Below are 17,410 nucleotides of genomic sequence, written 5' to 3' on the forward strand. Positions count from 1 at the left end.
AGCGAGTTCACTTTCACCTTCATGTCCATGGAGTCAACGATGCCATCCAACCATCTCATCCTCTGCCATCCCCTTCTCCTCCTGCCTTCAATCTTTCCCAGCATCAGGAACTTTTCAAATGAGTCAGTTCTTCCCATCAGGTGGCCAAAGTATTGGAGTTTCAGCTTCAGCATCAGTCCTTCCAATAAGTATTCATTCAGGACTGATTTCCTTTAGGATTGACAGGTTGGATCTCCTTGCAGTCCAACCGACTCTCAAGGGTCTTCTCCAACACCACAGTTCAAAGGCATTAATTCTTTCTTTATAGTCCAACTCTCACATCCATACATGACTACTGGAAAAACCATAGCCTTGACTAGATGGATGTTTGTTGGCAAATGTCTCTGCTTTCTAATATGCTGTCTAGGTTGGTCATAACTTTTCTTCCAAGGAGCAAGAGTCTTTTAATTTCATGGCTGCAGTCACCATTGCAGTGATTTTGGAGCCCCCCAAAATAAAGTCTGCCACTGTTTCCATTGTTTCCCATCTATTTGCCATGAAGTGTTGGGACAAGATGCCATGATCTTCGTTTTCTGAATGTTGAGTTTAAAGCCAACCTTTTTACTCTCCTCTTTCACTTTCATCAAGAGGCTCTTTAGTTCTTCGCTTTCTGCCCTAAAGGTGGTGTCATCTACATATCTGAGGTTATTGATATTTCCCCCGGCAATTGTGACTCCAGCTTGTGCTTCATCCAGCCCAGCATTTCTCATGATGTACTCTGCATAAAAGTTAAATAAACAGGGTGATAATATACAGCCTTGACGTACTCCATTTCCTATTTGGAACCAGTCTGTTGTTTCATGTTCAGTTCTAACTGTTGCTTCCTGACCTGCATACAAATTCCTCAAGAGGCAGGTCAGGTGGTCTGGTATTCCCATCTCTCGAAGAATTTTCCAGTTTATTGTGATCCACACAGTCAAAGGTTTTGGCATAGTCAATAAAGCAGAAATAGATGTTTTTCTGAAACTGTCTTGCTTTTTCGATGATACAACGGATGTTGGCAATTTGATCTCTGGTTCCTCTGTCTTTTCTAAATCCAGTTTGAACATCTGGAAGTTCACGGTTCACATATGTTAAAGCCTGGCTTGGAGAATTTTGATGTTACTTTACTAGTGTGTGAGATGATTGCAATTCTGCAGTAGTTTGAGCGTTCTTCGGCATTGCCTTTCTTTGAGATTGGAATGAAAACCGACCTTTTCCAGTCCTGTGAACACTGCTGAGTTTTCCAAATTTGCTGGCATATTGAATGCAGCACTTTCACAGCATCATCTTTTACGATTTGAAATAGCTCAACTGGAATTCCATCACCTCCACTAGCTTTGTTCATAGTGATGCTTCCTAAGGCCCACTTGACTTTGCATTCCAGGATGTCTGGCTCCAGGTTGTTGATCACACCATTGTGATTATCTGGGTCTTGAAGATCTTTTTTTTATAGTTCTTCTGTGTGTTCTTACCACCTCTTCTGCTTCTTTAGGTCTTCTTCTGCTTCTGTCAGGTCCCTACCATTTCTGTCCTTTATCGAGCCCATCTTTGCATGAACTGTTCCCTTGGTATCTCTAATTTTCTTGAAGAGATCTCTAGTGTTTCCCATTCTGTTGTTTCCCTCTATTTCTTTGTACTGATCACTGAGGAAGGCTTTCTTATCTCTCCTTGCTACTCTTTGGAACTCTGCATTCAAATGGGTATATCTTTCCTTTTCTCTTTTGCTTTTCACTTCTCTTCTTTTCACAGCTATTTGTAAGGCCTCCTCAGACAGCCATTTTGCTTTTTTGCATTTCTTTTCCATGGGGATAGTCTTGATCCATCTCCTGTACAATGTCACGAATCTCCATCCAGAGTACATCAGGCACACTTGTCTATCAGATCTAGTCCCTTCAATCTATTTCTCACTTCCACTGTATAATCATAAGGGATTGGATTTAGGTCATACCTAAATGGTCTAGTGGTTTTCCCTACTTTCTTCAATTTAAGTCTGAATTTGGCAAAAAGGAGTTCATGATCTGAGCCCCAGTCAGCTCACAGTCTTCTTTTTGCTGACTGTTAAAATTCTTCAAGCCAGGCTTCAGCAATATGTGAACCGTGAACTTCCTGATGTTCAAGCTGGTTTTAGAAAAGGCAGAGGAACCAGAGATCAAATTGCCAACATCTGCTGGATCATCAAAAAAGCAAGAGAGTTCCAGAAACACATCTATTTCTGCTTTATTGACTATGCCAAAGCCTTTGACTGTGTGGATCACAATAAACTGTGGAAAATTCTGAAAGAGATAGGAATACCAGACCACCTGACCTGCCTCTTGAGAAACCTGTATGCAGGTCAGGAAACAACAGTTAGAACTGGACATGGAACAACAGACTGGTTCCAAATAGGAAAAAGAGTACGTCAAGGCTGTATATTATCACCCTGTTTATTTAACTTATATGCAGAGTACATCATGAGAAACTCTGGACTGGAAGAAACACAAGCTGGAATCAAGATTGCAGGGAGAAATATCAATCACCTCAGACACGCAAATGACACCACCCTTATGGCAGAAAGTGAAGAGGAACTCAAAAGCCTCTTGATGAAGGTGAAAGAGGAGAGTGAAAAAGTTGGCTGAAAGCTCAACATTCAGAAAACGAAGATCATGGCATCCGGTCCCATCACTTCATGGGAAATAGATGGGGAAACCGTGGAAACAGTGTCAAACTTTATTTTCTGGGCTCCAAAATCACTGCAGATGGTGACTGCAGCCATGAAATTAAAAGACTCTTACTCCTTGGAAGGAAAGTTATGACCAACCTAGATAGCATATTGAAAAACAGAGACATTACTTTGCCAACAAAGGTTCGTGTAGTCAAGGCTATGGTTTTTCCTGTGGTCATGTATGGATGTGAGAGTTGGACTGTTAAGAAGGCTGAGCGCTGAAGAATTGATGCTTTTGAACTGTGATGTTGAAGAAGACTCTTGAGAGTCCCTTGGACTGCAAGGAGATCCAACCAGTCCATTCTAAAGGAGATCAGCCCTGGGATTTCTTTGGAAGGAATGATGCTAAAGCTGAAACTCCAATACTTTGGCCACCTCATGCAAAGAGTTGACTCATTGGAAAAGACTCTGATGCTGGGAGGGATTGGGGGCAGGAGGAGAAGGGGACGACAGAGGATGAGATGGCTGGATGGCATCACTGACTCGATGGACATGAGTCTGTGTGAACTCCGGGAGTTGGTGATGGACAGGGAGGCCTAGTGTGCTGCGATTCGTGGGATCACAAAGAGTCGGACACGACTGAGGGACTGATCTGATCTGATAGAGCTTCTCCATTTTGGGCTGAAAAGAATATAATCAATCTGATTTCGGTGTTGACCATCTGGTGGTGTCCATGTTTAGAGTCTTCTCTTGTGTTGTTGGAAGAGGGTGTTTGCTATGACCAGTGAGTTCTCTTGGCAAAACTCTATTAGCCTTTGCCCTGCTTCATTCTGTACTCCAAGGCCAAATTTGCCTGTTACTCCAGGTGTTTCTTGACATTCTTGTCCCCTGTAATGAAAAGGACATTTTTTGGGGTGTTAGTTCTAGAAGGTCTTGTAGGTCTTCATAGAACTGTTCAGCTTCTTCAGCATTAGTGGTCGGGGCATTGACTTGGATTACTGTGATGAATGGTTTGCCTTGGAGAAGAACAGAGATCATTCTGTCATTTTAGAGATTCCATCCAAGTACTTCATTTCGGGCTCTTTTGTTGACTAGGATGGCTACTCCATTTCTTCTCAGGAATTCTTGCCCACAGTAGTAGATATAATGGTCATCTGAGTTAAATTCACCTACTTGAGTCCATTTTAGTTCGCTGATTCCTAGAATGTCGATGTTCACTCTTGCCATCTCCTGTTTGACCACTTCCAATTTGCCTTGATTCGTGGACCTGACATTCCAGGTTCCTATGCAATATTGCTCTTTACAGCATCGAACCTTGCTTCTATCACCAGTCACATCCACAGCTAGGTATTGTTTTTGCTTTGGCTCCATCCCTTCATTCTTTCTGGAGTTATTTCTCCGCTGATCTCCAATAGCATATTGGGCACCTACTGACCTGGGGAGTTCCTCTTTCAGTATCCTATCATTTTGCCGTTTCATACTATTCATGGGGTTCTCAAGGCAAGAATACTGAAGTGGTTTGCCATTCCCTTCTCCAGTGGACCACATGCTGTCAGACCTCTCCACCATGACCCACCCATTTTGGGTTGCCCCACATGGCATGACTTAGTTTCATTGAGTTAGACAAGGCTGTGGTCCGTGTGATTAGATTGACTAGTTTTCTGTGATTATGGTTTCAGTGTGTGGGCCCTCTGATGCCCTCTCGCAACACCTACCGTCTTACTTGGGTTTCTCTTACCTTGGGCGTGGGGTATCTCTTCACGGCTTCTCCAGCAAAGCAGAGCCACTGCTCCTTACCTTGGCCAAGGGGTATCTATCTCCTCACCGCCGCCCCTCTGACCTTGAACGTGGAGTAGCTCCTCTAGGCCCTCCTGCACCCGCACAGCCACCGCTCCTTGGACGTGGGGTTGCTCCTCCCAGCTGCCACCCTGGCCTCGGGCGTGGGGTAGCTCCTCTCCGCAACTCCTGCGCCATCGCAGCCTGGCACTCTTGGCCACCGCCCCTGACCTGGGACATGGGGTAGCTCCTATCAGAGCGCTTATGCCATGGGGCCAAACTATGGTGGAGGTAATGGAGATAACGGTGACCTCCTTCAAAAGATCCCAAGCACGCACTGCTACATTCAGTCCCCCAACCCTGCAGCAGGCCACTGCTGACCCACACCTCCACCAGAGACTCCTGGACACTCACAGGCAAGTCTGGGTCAGTCTCTTGTGGGGTCATGGCTGCTTTCTCCTGTGTCCTGTTTGCACAAGGTTCTGTTGGTGCCATCCAAGAGTCTATTTCCCAGTCCTGTGTAATGGTGGGGTTAATGGCAACCTCCTCCAAGAGCACTTACGCCATACCCAAGTCTGCAGCACCCAGAGCCCCTGCCCCTGTGGCAGTCCACCGCTGACCCGTACCTCCACAGGAGATGCTCAGACACAGTTCTATCTCTGTCTCTGTGGGGTCCCTGGGTTCTGGTTGTGCACAAGGTTTGTTTGAGCCCTCTGAGATCTCTGGGGGGGAAGGGGGTTTGATTCTAACCATGAATTCGCTGCTCCTACCGTCTTGCTTGGGCTTCTCCTTTGCCCTTGGGCGTGGGGTAGCTCCTCTTGGCCGCTCCAGCGCCACGCCTCTCAGACCTCTCAGGGTCTCATATAAGGTTAATGGGAAAATAAACGCAGACTTTGCCCTCTAGCAGGTCACCCAGCGTCCAGTTCAGAGCAGGCTACAGCAGTGGCTCCCAACTGGGCTGTGATTGGGTCAGGCATCGGACATTTATTTAATTCTCTGGGTCAATATGCAGCTGGAGGTGAGAAGCTCTGAAATCCTAGGGAGAAGATGCCGGGGTGGGGGGCACGGGGAAGGCTGACCTCACTAGTAGAATAATGAGGCTCTAAGAAGAGGTTTGAATCTGCCAGTCTGGCACAGGCTCTCTTGTGAGTGGGCTTCCCTTGTGGCTCAGTTGGTAAAGAATCTGCCTGCAATGCAGGAGACCTGGGTTTGATCCCTGGGTTGGGAAGATACCCTGGAAAAGGGAGAGAGAATTCCATGGACTCTATAGTAGTAAAACGAAAACAGCAGTGGAAAATTATTTACCTAAAGGCGTACAGTCAACTCAGGCTAAATTTAAGTCAAAATTCTGAAATCAAACCCACATTTATTGCCTGATATCCCTCTGTGTTTTTCTACTGCTCTTGACAGTATTATAATATCAAGGAAAGATTTAAAAAGTAAACCCCTTCTACAAATAGAAAACCAATTTAGGTGAAACTTTTATTACAGACCAGGAATTTTGAATATCTAATATACCTAAAGCACTGTGAGAGCCTTCACAGAGCTGCTGAAGTCAATTCCATACACTCTGAGTTGGTGCAAAAGCTTTTTCCTAGCTTGTTGCTCTGAGAATGGTTGCCCAGACCTCTGTAGCCATCCCCACCCCCATCCAGCACATCAGGCGCTTCTCTGCATTTAGTGCTGCCGAACATCATTCAGACTCTGAACTACACCTGCATGGAGCCAGGGAGATCATTTCATTTTCCTTTGTGGCCCTATTTTTAAGATATTTATTCACCATTGCAACGAAGAGAATAAAATACTTAGGAATATATTTACCTAAAGAAACTAAAGACCTATATATAGAAAACTATAAAACACTGGTGAAAGAAATCAAAGAGGACACTAATAGATGGAGAAAAAAAAAAAATAAGATATTTATATATCCTGCCATGTTATTTTTGTGTGTCCCACAGAATGTGAGCATGCCCTTTCCATAACTGTGACCAGACCCAGGACAAACCTGAAATGAGTAGAGTGTGGGCGTGGTGCCTCTTGTTTTCAGTTTAGCTTTATCCCCTTCACTTCACTTCTGGGCACTACTTCCCACCCCACAGAGCCACAGGCTCCTCACCAATTTTCCGTTCCTTCAGGGTCTCAAAAGTTAATGGCAAATTAAATGGCAAGTGAGTTTGCCCTATCTTTCCTGGAATAAGGTAAAATATACATTAATGAAGGAGTGAATGAATGAATAAATGGAAAACAAATAAAATTGTTCCTCTGCCCATGTACAACTTTTCAGTTTTCTTAGGAATCCTGAGTGGAATTCAGACCAATCTTTTTTTGGGGGTGGGGTGTGGGGAGGATAATTGCTTTACAATGTTGTGGTCATTTCTGCCATTCAACAACATGAATCAGTCATAATTATATATGGCCCTCTTGAGTCTCCCTCCTGCCTCTCATGCCACCCCTCTAGGTCTTCACAGAGCCCCAGGCTGGGCCTTGTGTTATAAAGCAGCTTCTCACTATTATCTATTTTATTTTACCCATGCTAGTGTATATGTCAATGCTACTTTCTCAATTGGTCCTACCCTGTCCTTCCCCTGCTGTGTCAAGTCCATTTTCTATGTTTGCATCTCCATTTCTTCCCTATAGATAGGTTCATCAGTACTATTTTTTTTTCTAGATTCCATTTATATGTGTTACTACACACTGTTTTTCTCTTTCTGACTTTACTTTGTACAACAAGCTCTGCATAACAGGTTCATCCACTTCACTACAACTGACTCAAACTCATTCCTTTTATGGCTGAGTAATATTCCATTGTATATATGTACCAACATCTAGGTTGCCTCTATATCCTGGCTATTGTAAATAGTGTTTCAATGAATACTGGAGTAAAGACCATATATGACAAACCCAGAACAAACATTTTTCTCAATGGTGAAAAACTGAAAGCATTTTCCTCTAAGATCAGGAACAAGACAAGGGTGCCCACTCTTAACCACTATAATTCAATATAGTTTTGGTAGTCTTGGTCACAGCAATCAGAGAAGAAAAGGAAATAAAAGGAATCCAGATTGGAAAAGAAGTAAAACTTGCACTGTTTGCAGATGACATGATACTATACCCTATAGGTACTATAACCCTAAAGATACCACCAGAAAACTACTGGAGTTAATCAATGAAATTGGAAAATTTGAAGGATATAAAATTAAAACACAGAAATCCCTTGCATTCCTATACACTAACAATGAACATTTATTTAACTTATATGCAGAGTAGATGATGTGAAATGCTGGGTTGGATGAAGCAAAAGCTGGAATCAAGATTGCCAGGAAAAACATCAACAACCTCAGATATGCATATGACACCACCCTATGGCAGAAAGCGAAGAGGAACTAAAGAGCCTCTTGATGAAGGTGAAAGAGCAGAGTAAAAAAGTTGGCTTAAACATTGAAAAAACTCAACATTCAAAAAACTAAGATCATGGCATCTGGTCTCAAACTCTGGGAGAGAGTGAAAGACAGGGAAGCCTGGCATGTTGCAGTCCATAAGGTCACAAAGAATCAGACATGACTGAGTGACTGAATAACAACAATGAGAAATCAGAAAGAGAAATTAAGGAAATAATCCCATCCATCCGTGCAACAAAAAGAATAAGATACCTAGGAATAAGCCTACCTAAACCATGGGTCACAAAGAGTTGGACACAACTTTAGCAACTGAACAATAACAACAGGGACCAAGGACTTGTATGCAGAAAACTTTAAGTCACTGATGAAAGAGATCAAAGATGACACAAACAGAGGGAGAGATACCCCATGTTCTTGGATTAGAAGAATCAATACTGTGAAAATGACTCTATGGCCCAAATCAATCGACAGATTCTTTGCAATCCCTATCAAACTATCAATGACATTTTCCACAAATTTAATGAAACTTGTGGATGCGATGGTCTGAGGCAAAAGGGCCATTGAGAGCAATATAGGAAAAGCATATGCTGGTCCTGAGAGCCCTATCCAAGGTCACAGTTGTCATTTTCTTGAATTCCTGAAGGCCCTCTTGAATCCATTTTCTTCATCTGAATATGAGAAACATCATGAACCATTTTTGTATCACCATTATTATGAAGCTTCAAAAGGGTCGGCAAGGGTGCTTAGTAATCACCAGTCACTCAAAGGATGGCTATAATGATAATTTTTCCTATCACCGTGTGCTCAACGAGAAATCTGTTCTAGGCTTTTAACAGTAACAATACATTCTCTAGCTCTTTGTTTGAGTCAAAGCTTCCATTTTTAATAAGCTGCAGATTTTAATGTTCTGCGAGTTATCATTAGTAAGTCTGGAAAAAAAATGGAGTGCATTCTAGTTATCATTCCTAGGTTTAGCTAACTAGGTACTGCTGGTGGACAGAAAAGAGAGTGAAGGATTAGCAGAAAAATCTACTTTGGTAAACAACAAAGAAAGAACCAATAAGACCTAGGGTTTTACCTTGAAGTCTCCATCACCCTTTATGCTCATGCAATTAATAACAGCAATTAAGAATAAGCTTTGGTATGTGTCAGGCATTTTCCTTAGCAGTTTACCACTTAAATCTCATAATAATTTGCCATTTTATACAGTTAGGAAGTTGAAAGACAGAGAGGAAAATAACTAAAGTCATGAGCACACGTGGGAGAGCTGTAATTTGAACTAGAGGTGTCAGATTCCACAGATGAGGCAACGAGCCAGTGTGCGCCAGTAATTCTTCTCTCCTCTCTCTCCATCATCTACCCAAGCCACCACAGCTAGTAACACTGAAAGTTAATGCTGTGTTGCCTTTCGCAAATAAGATACCTCCCCTTGTAGTCACTCTCATTCTGAGAAGGTTCAAACCTTTCCAGTCCAGATCACACACACACACGCACAAAATCTCTGGGCACATGACGCAGAATGGTTTTTGTTCTTTCTCCTCCTATGTACAGAGTCAAGTTTCCAGATAGTCTCTTTCTAGCTTTATTATCCCCTTTTGTCTTGGTTTCTCTGACAGTATTCATTAAGACTTTATACAGTTATTGACTAGAGCAAGTGGCTTGTAAAGAGACAATAGCAAAAATGAGCACGGAGACTTTCTTGAATGAGCCCCAACTAGGGGCTTTGTTTAAAGTGACTTTGCTATGACAAAATACTATAGGCTCCCAGAAATAGTTTGATTTTTTTTTTAAAGTTGGTTGGTAAATTCAATTTTGTCTTTAAATTACCACTGACCTCTCGAATTCTTCTTTATCTGGATTCCTTCTCAGCCAAAAAACCCTTTCATTGGCAAATATTCAACAAGCTTGATACCTCATCTAAGATAAAATATTATGTGCATAAAATGAGAGATTTGTATGTGTTTTGTAATGAAAAAGTGATTTAGGACATACGTGACTAAGAATATGTGTCATTACTAATAACAATGAGGAGGGACATGGCTTCATTTCTGTCTTCTAAATGAGAAAAAAATATCTTCTAAATGAGAGATAAATACTCTGACTCAAGATCTGTTCCTTTTTCTCTTGTACATTTTCATGGAACACTTACTCATTTAAATACTGACTCAAAACTCTGTTTTGTGTCAGTAACTGTCATAAAACACTAGGGAGGTGACTCATTGTTAAAGGGTAATACTCATCACTTGTCAATGGTTCATTAGCATGACTGAATAGGCACTAATGTGGTAATTATCATGAATTGTCAATTTCCATCAGAGTGTCTTCTCCCAGTTCTAAGATTGAGAATGCTTGTGAAATCATAGGGGAAAGCAGAGGATAGCCAAGTTAACAAATCCACCTCCAATACCGGAAAATAATAGCAAAAACATCTAGAATAAAAATGATGATGGTGATAGCTAATATTTGCTGCTGGTGCTGCTGCTGCTAAGTCACTTCAGTCATGTCCGACTCTGTGCGACCCCATAAACGGCAGCCACCAGGCTCCCCCGTCCCTGGGATTCTCCAGGCAAGAACACTGGAGTGGGTTGCCATTTCCTTCTCCTATGCATGAAAGTGAAAAGTGAAAGTGAAGTCGCTCAGTTGTGTGCAACCCTCAGCGACCCCATGGACTGCAGCCTACCAGGCTCCTCCTGCCATGGGATTCTCCAGGCAAGAGTACTGGAGTGGGTTGCCAGTGCCTTCTCCGAACTAATATGTATTGAATAATTATTCTTTGCCAGGCATTAGCCAAGTGCCCCACATACTTTATTGCTTCCATTCACCCTATAAGGGGCTTCCCAGGTGGTGCTAGTGGTAAAGAATCTGCCTGCCAATGCAGGAGATATAGGAGACACAGATTCCATCCCTGGGTTGGGATGATCCCCTGGAGAAGGAAATGGCACTCCAGTATTCTTGCCTGAAAAATCACATGGATAGAGGAGCCTGGGAGGCTGCAGTCCACAGGGTCACAAAGAGTTGGACATGACTGAAGCAACTTAGCATACATCATATATATATATATATATATATATATATAGCATCCTATAAATTATATACTATTACTAATGCCATTCCAAGAAGATAAAACTTAGAGACATGATGTAAATCATGCCCAAGATCATATAGCTAGAACTCAAACCCGGGTCATCCGAATCCAAAATCCACGCACTTGACAGTTTTATTTTTCAACTTCAGTGCTACTGACACTTGTGGTCAGATAATTCTTTGCTGTGAGGGTCTGCCCTGTAGGACTGAGCAGTTTAGCAGCATCCCTGGCTCTGCCCACTAGATGCCAGCAGCACATTCTCTCCCTGCCCCTTCCCCTACAAGCGGAAGCCAGAAACACTCCAGATGTTACCAAAGGTACTCAGAAGGCCAAACTGTCACTCCCCCAACTTGAAAACTCCACCCTAACCCCCGTTTGTGTGCAGGGCTTAGTCACACAGCCATGTCCAACTCTTCAAGACCCCATGGATTCTAGCCCACCAGGCTCCTCTGTCCATGGGATTTCCCAGGCAAGAATAGTAGAGCGCATTGCCACTTCCTTCTCCAAATTCCTCTTTATACTGACAATATAATATCATGTCATTAAATAACTTCCAGAAACCTAATTTTTACAGCTCTAAAACATTTTATTGAATGTAAAATTAGCACCACATCTAAGAGATTACTTTTGATTATTTTTTAAAGAAAAATGTATGTTTAAGAACTTAAAACAACCAGATTCTTTGAAATCTACCCCTTTGTTGTATTCTCAGATTTAAAGATGAACTTTGTCAATGAAATGAGAAGTGGGAGGTGTTTTATATTGCAGACTATTCACTTCCCTCATTAAAATGTCACCATATTCCATCTGTTACACTGTAGGAGATAAAATGAAGAAGACTTGGGTCGGTAATAAGTTTCTTTAATAGTGAAAGAGTTTATTTGATTACTGTATACAGACATGGCCTAAGTCAACAATCAAATAAAATACTGCATGCAGATAGATCTGAAAATAAAAATAAATCCATTAGTCAGATTTTCTCTAAAAATTCAGAATTCTATGATTCTCCTAAAATATCTAATAAATCAAAATTTACTAAAGCTTTGGTTTTGGTTTCATTCCTCTTAAAATATATAATTAAATATATATTAAAAGCAAGTATTTTGCGATTTCTGCCTGTACGATTCACTAAACACTTAAGTGCTTATTATTATGTCAGCTAGTTTAGGAAAGATATAAAAATTAAGGTCGGCATTCCTGAGGAAATTATTTAAGAAACAAGTCATATACACAAAAGCCCTGAAAATAAGAAAATACAGTACAAAGCAACTAGTAAAGTGTTCTGTGTAATTCACATTAAAGAAAAATATACGCACACACATATGCACACTGAAATTAAGGAAGATAGTGAGATTCATTTAATAGGCATATTTCATATAAACTATTCATCACAGATTTTCCATTTTAAGAGTCCACATGAAAAATCACAGTATGCTTAGACTAGAAGCAAAATACATCAGACAAAAATTTTCTAGAGATGTTTGAGCTGTCAAACTTCTACTATTTTTCCAAATCTGTTTAAGGTTTGGGGGGGAAAGGTTCATTTTTGGATAAAAACATACTTTTATCTATCCTTTTTTGAATAATCCATTACTTTTCTCACCAAAATACACAATTTCTTACAAACCCCATACAGTTTTAAATTAATAGTGTTTGGTTTATATTTACCAAGAAATGGTTTTCCTGTTACCATAAAAATGGAATTTAAAATATATCTGGCTTAAGAAATCCAAAAGAGAACAGTGGATTTAGCTAGGTTTATAGATAAAAGATATGTATTTAAATGATCATACATCCTTAACCTCTCTCTTGGGTGCAGTTTGGAAGTAATCTGCCTTTTAATAACCTACATTGGACATCATGGTTGTAATCCAAGTGAGTAGCATCACAACAAAATTATCCACTACACACACGTTGCTTAGGGCTGCAATGTTACCATAGTTACTACCAGATCAAACATCTCAGGAAAGCAGGGCCACTAAATCTCTGACTGTGCAGAAACTCAGCACTTTTGATAGGTAATGAGCCTTCATTTTCCTTCATCTTTGGGCTTTTCCAATTGATCTTGTGCTGTTTCTTCATCTTTCTTTTTCACATCTGAAAAACAGATAAATTTTCATCACACAGAGAATATATTGAAATCTACTTTGTACTATATTGGGGAAAAAAACAGTCAGTTTTTCCTTTATGCATCCTAGTCATTTTCTACTTGATTAGGACATACTTCTTTGCCGTCCATGTAGACGTAGAGAATACACAAAGAAAAGATGTATGGGTCTGCCTCCTAGTTACTTTTCTCTCTTATTCTCCAGAATATTATGTGCCAGGCAACCTTCAAAGGTATTATTACAATCTCCATTTATAGACCATTCTCTTGAAGCATAAGCAGGTTAAGTGACTTGCCTAAAGTCACTGAGCTAGTGAGTGACAAAGCCACAGTTGGGATGCAGACTGATCTTGCCCTTCCCCATCTCCTGATGCTGGATCACACTCTCTCAGCTTCCTCATACTTTCCACCTCCTCTGCTGCCAAGAGTTAATCTCATTTTCTTTTCTACTTCACAGGGGAAAAAAAAAAAAAATCAAAACCATCAGATCAGACAAGCTCAACTTTCTGCCACCAAACCTGTAAAATTACCCCTGCAGTCTAGATGTTTTCCTTTTACCCATACGACCATGGAAGACATGGTCCTCAGGACTGGCTATGGCTGTTAGAGTCCTGTGCAAATTGAAAATACAGCACTGGGCGCAGAAGAGCCAAGAGGAGCTACTCCACGTTCAAGGTCAGGAGGGGTGGCTGTGAGGAGATAACCCTCGTCCAGGGTAAGGAGCAACAGCTGCGCTTTGCTGGAGCAGCCATGAAGAGATACTCCACGTCCAAAGTAAGAGAAACCCAAGTAAGACGGTATGGGTTGCAAGAGGCATCAGAGGGCAGACACACAAACCATATTCACAGAAAACTAGTCAATCTGATCACACGGACCACAGCCTTGTCTAGCTCAGTGAAACTAAGCCATGCCATGTGGGGCCACCCAAGAGAGGTGGGTCATGGTGGAGAGGTCTGACATAATGTGGTTCACTGGAGAAGGGAATGCAAACCACTTCAGTATTCTTGCCTTGAGAACCCCATGAATAGTATGAAACGGCAAAATGATAGGATACTGAAAGAGGAACTCCCCAGGTCGGTAGGTGCCCAATATGCTATTGGAGATCAATGGAGAAATAACTCCAGAAAGAATGAAGGAATGGAGTCAAAGCAAAAACAATACCTAGTTGTGGATGTGACTGGTGACAGAAGCAAGGTCCAATGCTGTAAAGAGCAATGTTGCATAGGAACCTGGAATGTTAGGTCCATGAATCAAGGCAAATTGGAACTGGTCAAACAGGAGATGGCAAGAGTGAACATCGACATTCTAGGAATCAGCGAACTAAAATGGACTGGAATGGGTGAATTTAACTCAGATGACCATTATATCAACTACTGTGGGCAGGAATCCCTTAGAAGAAATAGAGTAGCCATCATGGCCAACAAGAGAGTCCAAAATGCAAAACTTGGATGCAATCTCAAAAACGACAGAATGATCTCTGTTCATTTCCAAGGCAAACCATTCAGTATCACAGTAATCCAAGTCTATGCCCCAACCAGTAATGCTGAAGAAGCTGAAGTTGAATGGGTCTAGGAAGATCTCCAAGACCTTTTAGAACTAACACCCAAAAAAGATGTCCTTTTCATTATAGGGGATAGGAATTCAAAAGTAGGAAGTCAAGAAACACCTAGGGTAACAGGAAAATTTGGCCTTGGAATACGGAATGAAGCAGGGCAAAGGCTAATAGAGTTTTGCCAAGAGAACACACTGGTCATAGCAAACACCCTCTTCCAACAACACAAGAAAAGTCTCTACACATGGACATCACCAGATGGTCAACACTGAAATCAGATTGATTATATTCTTTGCAGCCAAAGATGGAGAAGCGCTATACAGGCAGCAAAAATAAGACCGGGAGATGACTGTGGCTTAGATCATGAAATCCTTATTGCCAAATTCAGACTTAAATTGAAGAAAGTAGGGAAAACCACTAGACCATTCAGGTATGACCTAAATCAAATTCCTTATGATTATACAGTGGAAGTGAGAAATAGATTTAAGGGACTAGATCTGATAGATAGAGTGCCTGATGAACTATGGAATGAGGTTCGTGACACTGTACAGGAGACAGGGATCAAGACCATCCCCATGGAAAAGAAATGCAAAAAAGCAAAATGGTTGTCTGGGGAGGCCTTACAAATAGCTGTGAAAAGAAGAGAAGTGAAAAGCAAAGGAGAAAAGGAAAAATATACCCATTTGAATGCAGATTTCCAAAGAGTAGCAAGGAGAGATAAGAAAGCCTTCCTGAGCGATCAATGCAAAAAAATAGAGGAAAACAACAGAATGGGAAAGACTAGAGGTCTCTTCAAGAAAATTAGAGATACCAAGGGAACAGTTCATGCAAAGATGGGCTCAATAAAGGACAGAAATGGTAGGGACCTAACAGAAGCAGAAGATATTAAGAAGAGATGGCAAGAATACACAGAAGAACTGTACAAAAAAGATCTTCACGACCCAGATAATCATGATGGTGTGATCACTCACCTAGAGCCAGACATCCTGGAATGTGAAGTCAAGTGGGCCTTAGGAAGCATCACTACGAACAAAGCTAGTGGAGGTGATGGAATTCCGGTGGAGCTATTTCAAATCCTGAAAGATGATGCTGTGAAAGTGCTGCACTCAATATGCCAGCAAATTTGGAAAACTCAGCAGTGGCCACAGGACTGGAAAAGGTCAGTTTTCATTCCAATACCAAAGAAAGGCAATTCCAAAGAATGCTCAAACTACCGCACAATTGCACTCATCTCACACGTGAGTAAAGTAATGCTCAAAATTCTCCAAGCCAGGCTTCAGCAATATGTGAACCATGAACTTCCAGATGTTCAAGCTGGTTTTAGAAAAGGCAGAGGAACCAGAGATCAAATTGCCAACATCTGCTGGATCATTGAAAAAGCAACAGAGTTCCAGAAAATCATCTATTTCTGCTTTACTGACTATGCCAAAGCCTTTGACTGTGTGGGTCACAATAAACTGTGGAAAATTCTGAAAGAGATGGGAATACCAGACCACCTGATCTGCCTCTTGAGAAATCTGTATGCAGGTCAGGAAGCAACAGTTAGAACTGGACATGGAACAAGAGACTGGTTGCAAATAGGAAAAGGAGTATGTCAAGGCTGTATACTGTCACCCTGCTTATTTAACTTCTATGCAGAGTACATCATGAGAAACGCTGGACTGGAAGAAACACAAGCTGGAATCAAGATTGCAGGGAGAAATATTAATCACCTCAGATATGCAGATGACACCACCCTTATGGCAGAAAGTGAAGAGGAACTAAAAAGCCTCTTGATGAAAGTGAAAGAGGAGAGTGAAAAAGTTGGCTTAAAGCTCAACATTCAGAGAACGAAGATCATGGCATCTGGTCCCATCACTTCATGGGAAATAGATGGGGAAACAGTGGAAACAGTGTCAGACTTTATTTTTCTGGGCTCCAAAATCACTGCAGATGGTGACTGCAGCCATGAAATTAAAAGACGCTTACTCCTTGGAAGAAAAGTTATGACCAACCTAGATAGCATATTCAAAAGCAGAGACATTACTTTGCCAACAAAGGTCCGTCTAGTCAAGGCTATGGTTTTTCCAGTGGTCATGTATGGATGTGAAAGTTGGACTGTGAAGAAAGCAGAGCACCAAAGAATTGATGCTTTTGAACTGTGGTGTTGGAGAAGACTCTTGAGAGTCCCTTGGACTGGAAGGAGATCCAACCGGTCCATTCTAAAGATCAGCCCTGGGTGTTCTTTGGAAGGAATGATGCTAAAGCTGAAACTCCAATACTTTGGCCACCTCATGTGAAGAGTTGACTCATTGGAAAAGACTCTGATGCTGGGAGGGATTGGGGGCAGGAGAAGGGAACAACAGAGGATGAGATGGCTGGATGGCATCACTGACTGGATGGATATGAGTTTGGGTGAACTCCGGGAGTTGGTGATGGACAGGGATGCCTGGCGTGCTGCGATTCATGGGGTCGCAAAGAGTCGGACATGACTGAGTGACTGAGCTGAACTGAACTATTCAAAAAATATGAAAAAATTTCAAGATGACAACTATAGAACAAAACCAAGGGTATGCCTCACCTGAGCCCAGAGAGGGCCCTGAGCAGCTGCCAGGCCAGCTCACCCTTGGAGCTGGTGCTGCTTCCACTGATCAGGTCTAATTTCTTCATAATCCAGGATCCTATCTATTTCTGCCTCAACAGCACTCTTGTGATCATCTCTAAGCTCCTCATTTCATCTGACTTTCACTCTTTCTCCTGGCTCCTTCATTTCCTCAAGTCACTGCGATCTTCAAACTGACAATGGCCTCCACTTACTGTTTGTTTTTTTTTTTTACCCTTCAAAATATAT

General features: G+C 41.7%; 1 protein-coding gene across 12 annotated transcripts in view; it reads right to left on the reverse strand.

Annotated features, from left to right (window-relative positions):
- Positions 1–12,256: 12,256 nt before the first annotated feature.
- The window catches only part of PKIB (cAMP-dependent protein kinase inhibitor beta), a 122,293-nt gene continuing 117,139 nt past the window's right edge, over positions 12,257–17,410 (reverse strand). For all 12 annotated transcript variants that reach the window (XM_086317093.1, XM_086317105.1, XM_086317097.1 and 9 more), the window contains one exon: positions 12,257–13,018. In XM_086317093.1, coding sequence (XP_086173219.1) covers positions 12,951–13,018 — 68 coding nt within the window. In that variant the 3' untranslated portion in view covers positions 12,257–12,950. The remainder of the gene's footprint in view (positions 13,019–17,410) is intronic.

This window comes from Bos grunniens, chromosome 9 (assembly GCF_055505025.1).
Source record: "Bos grunniens cultivar Pamir isolate PY7600 chromosome 9, Bosgru_T2T1.0, whole genome shotgun sequence".
NCBI classification, from domain to species: domain Eukaryota; kingdom Metazoa; phylum Chordata; class Mammalia; order Artiodactyla; family Bovidae; genus Bos; species Bos grunniens.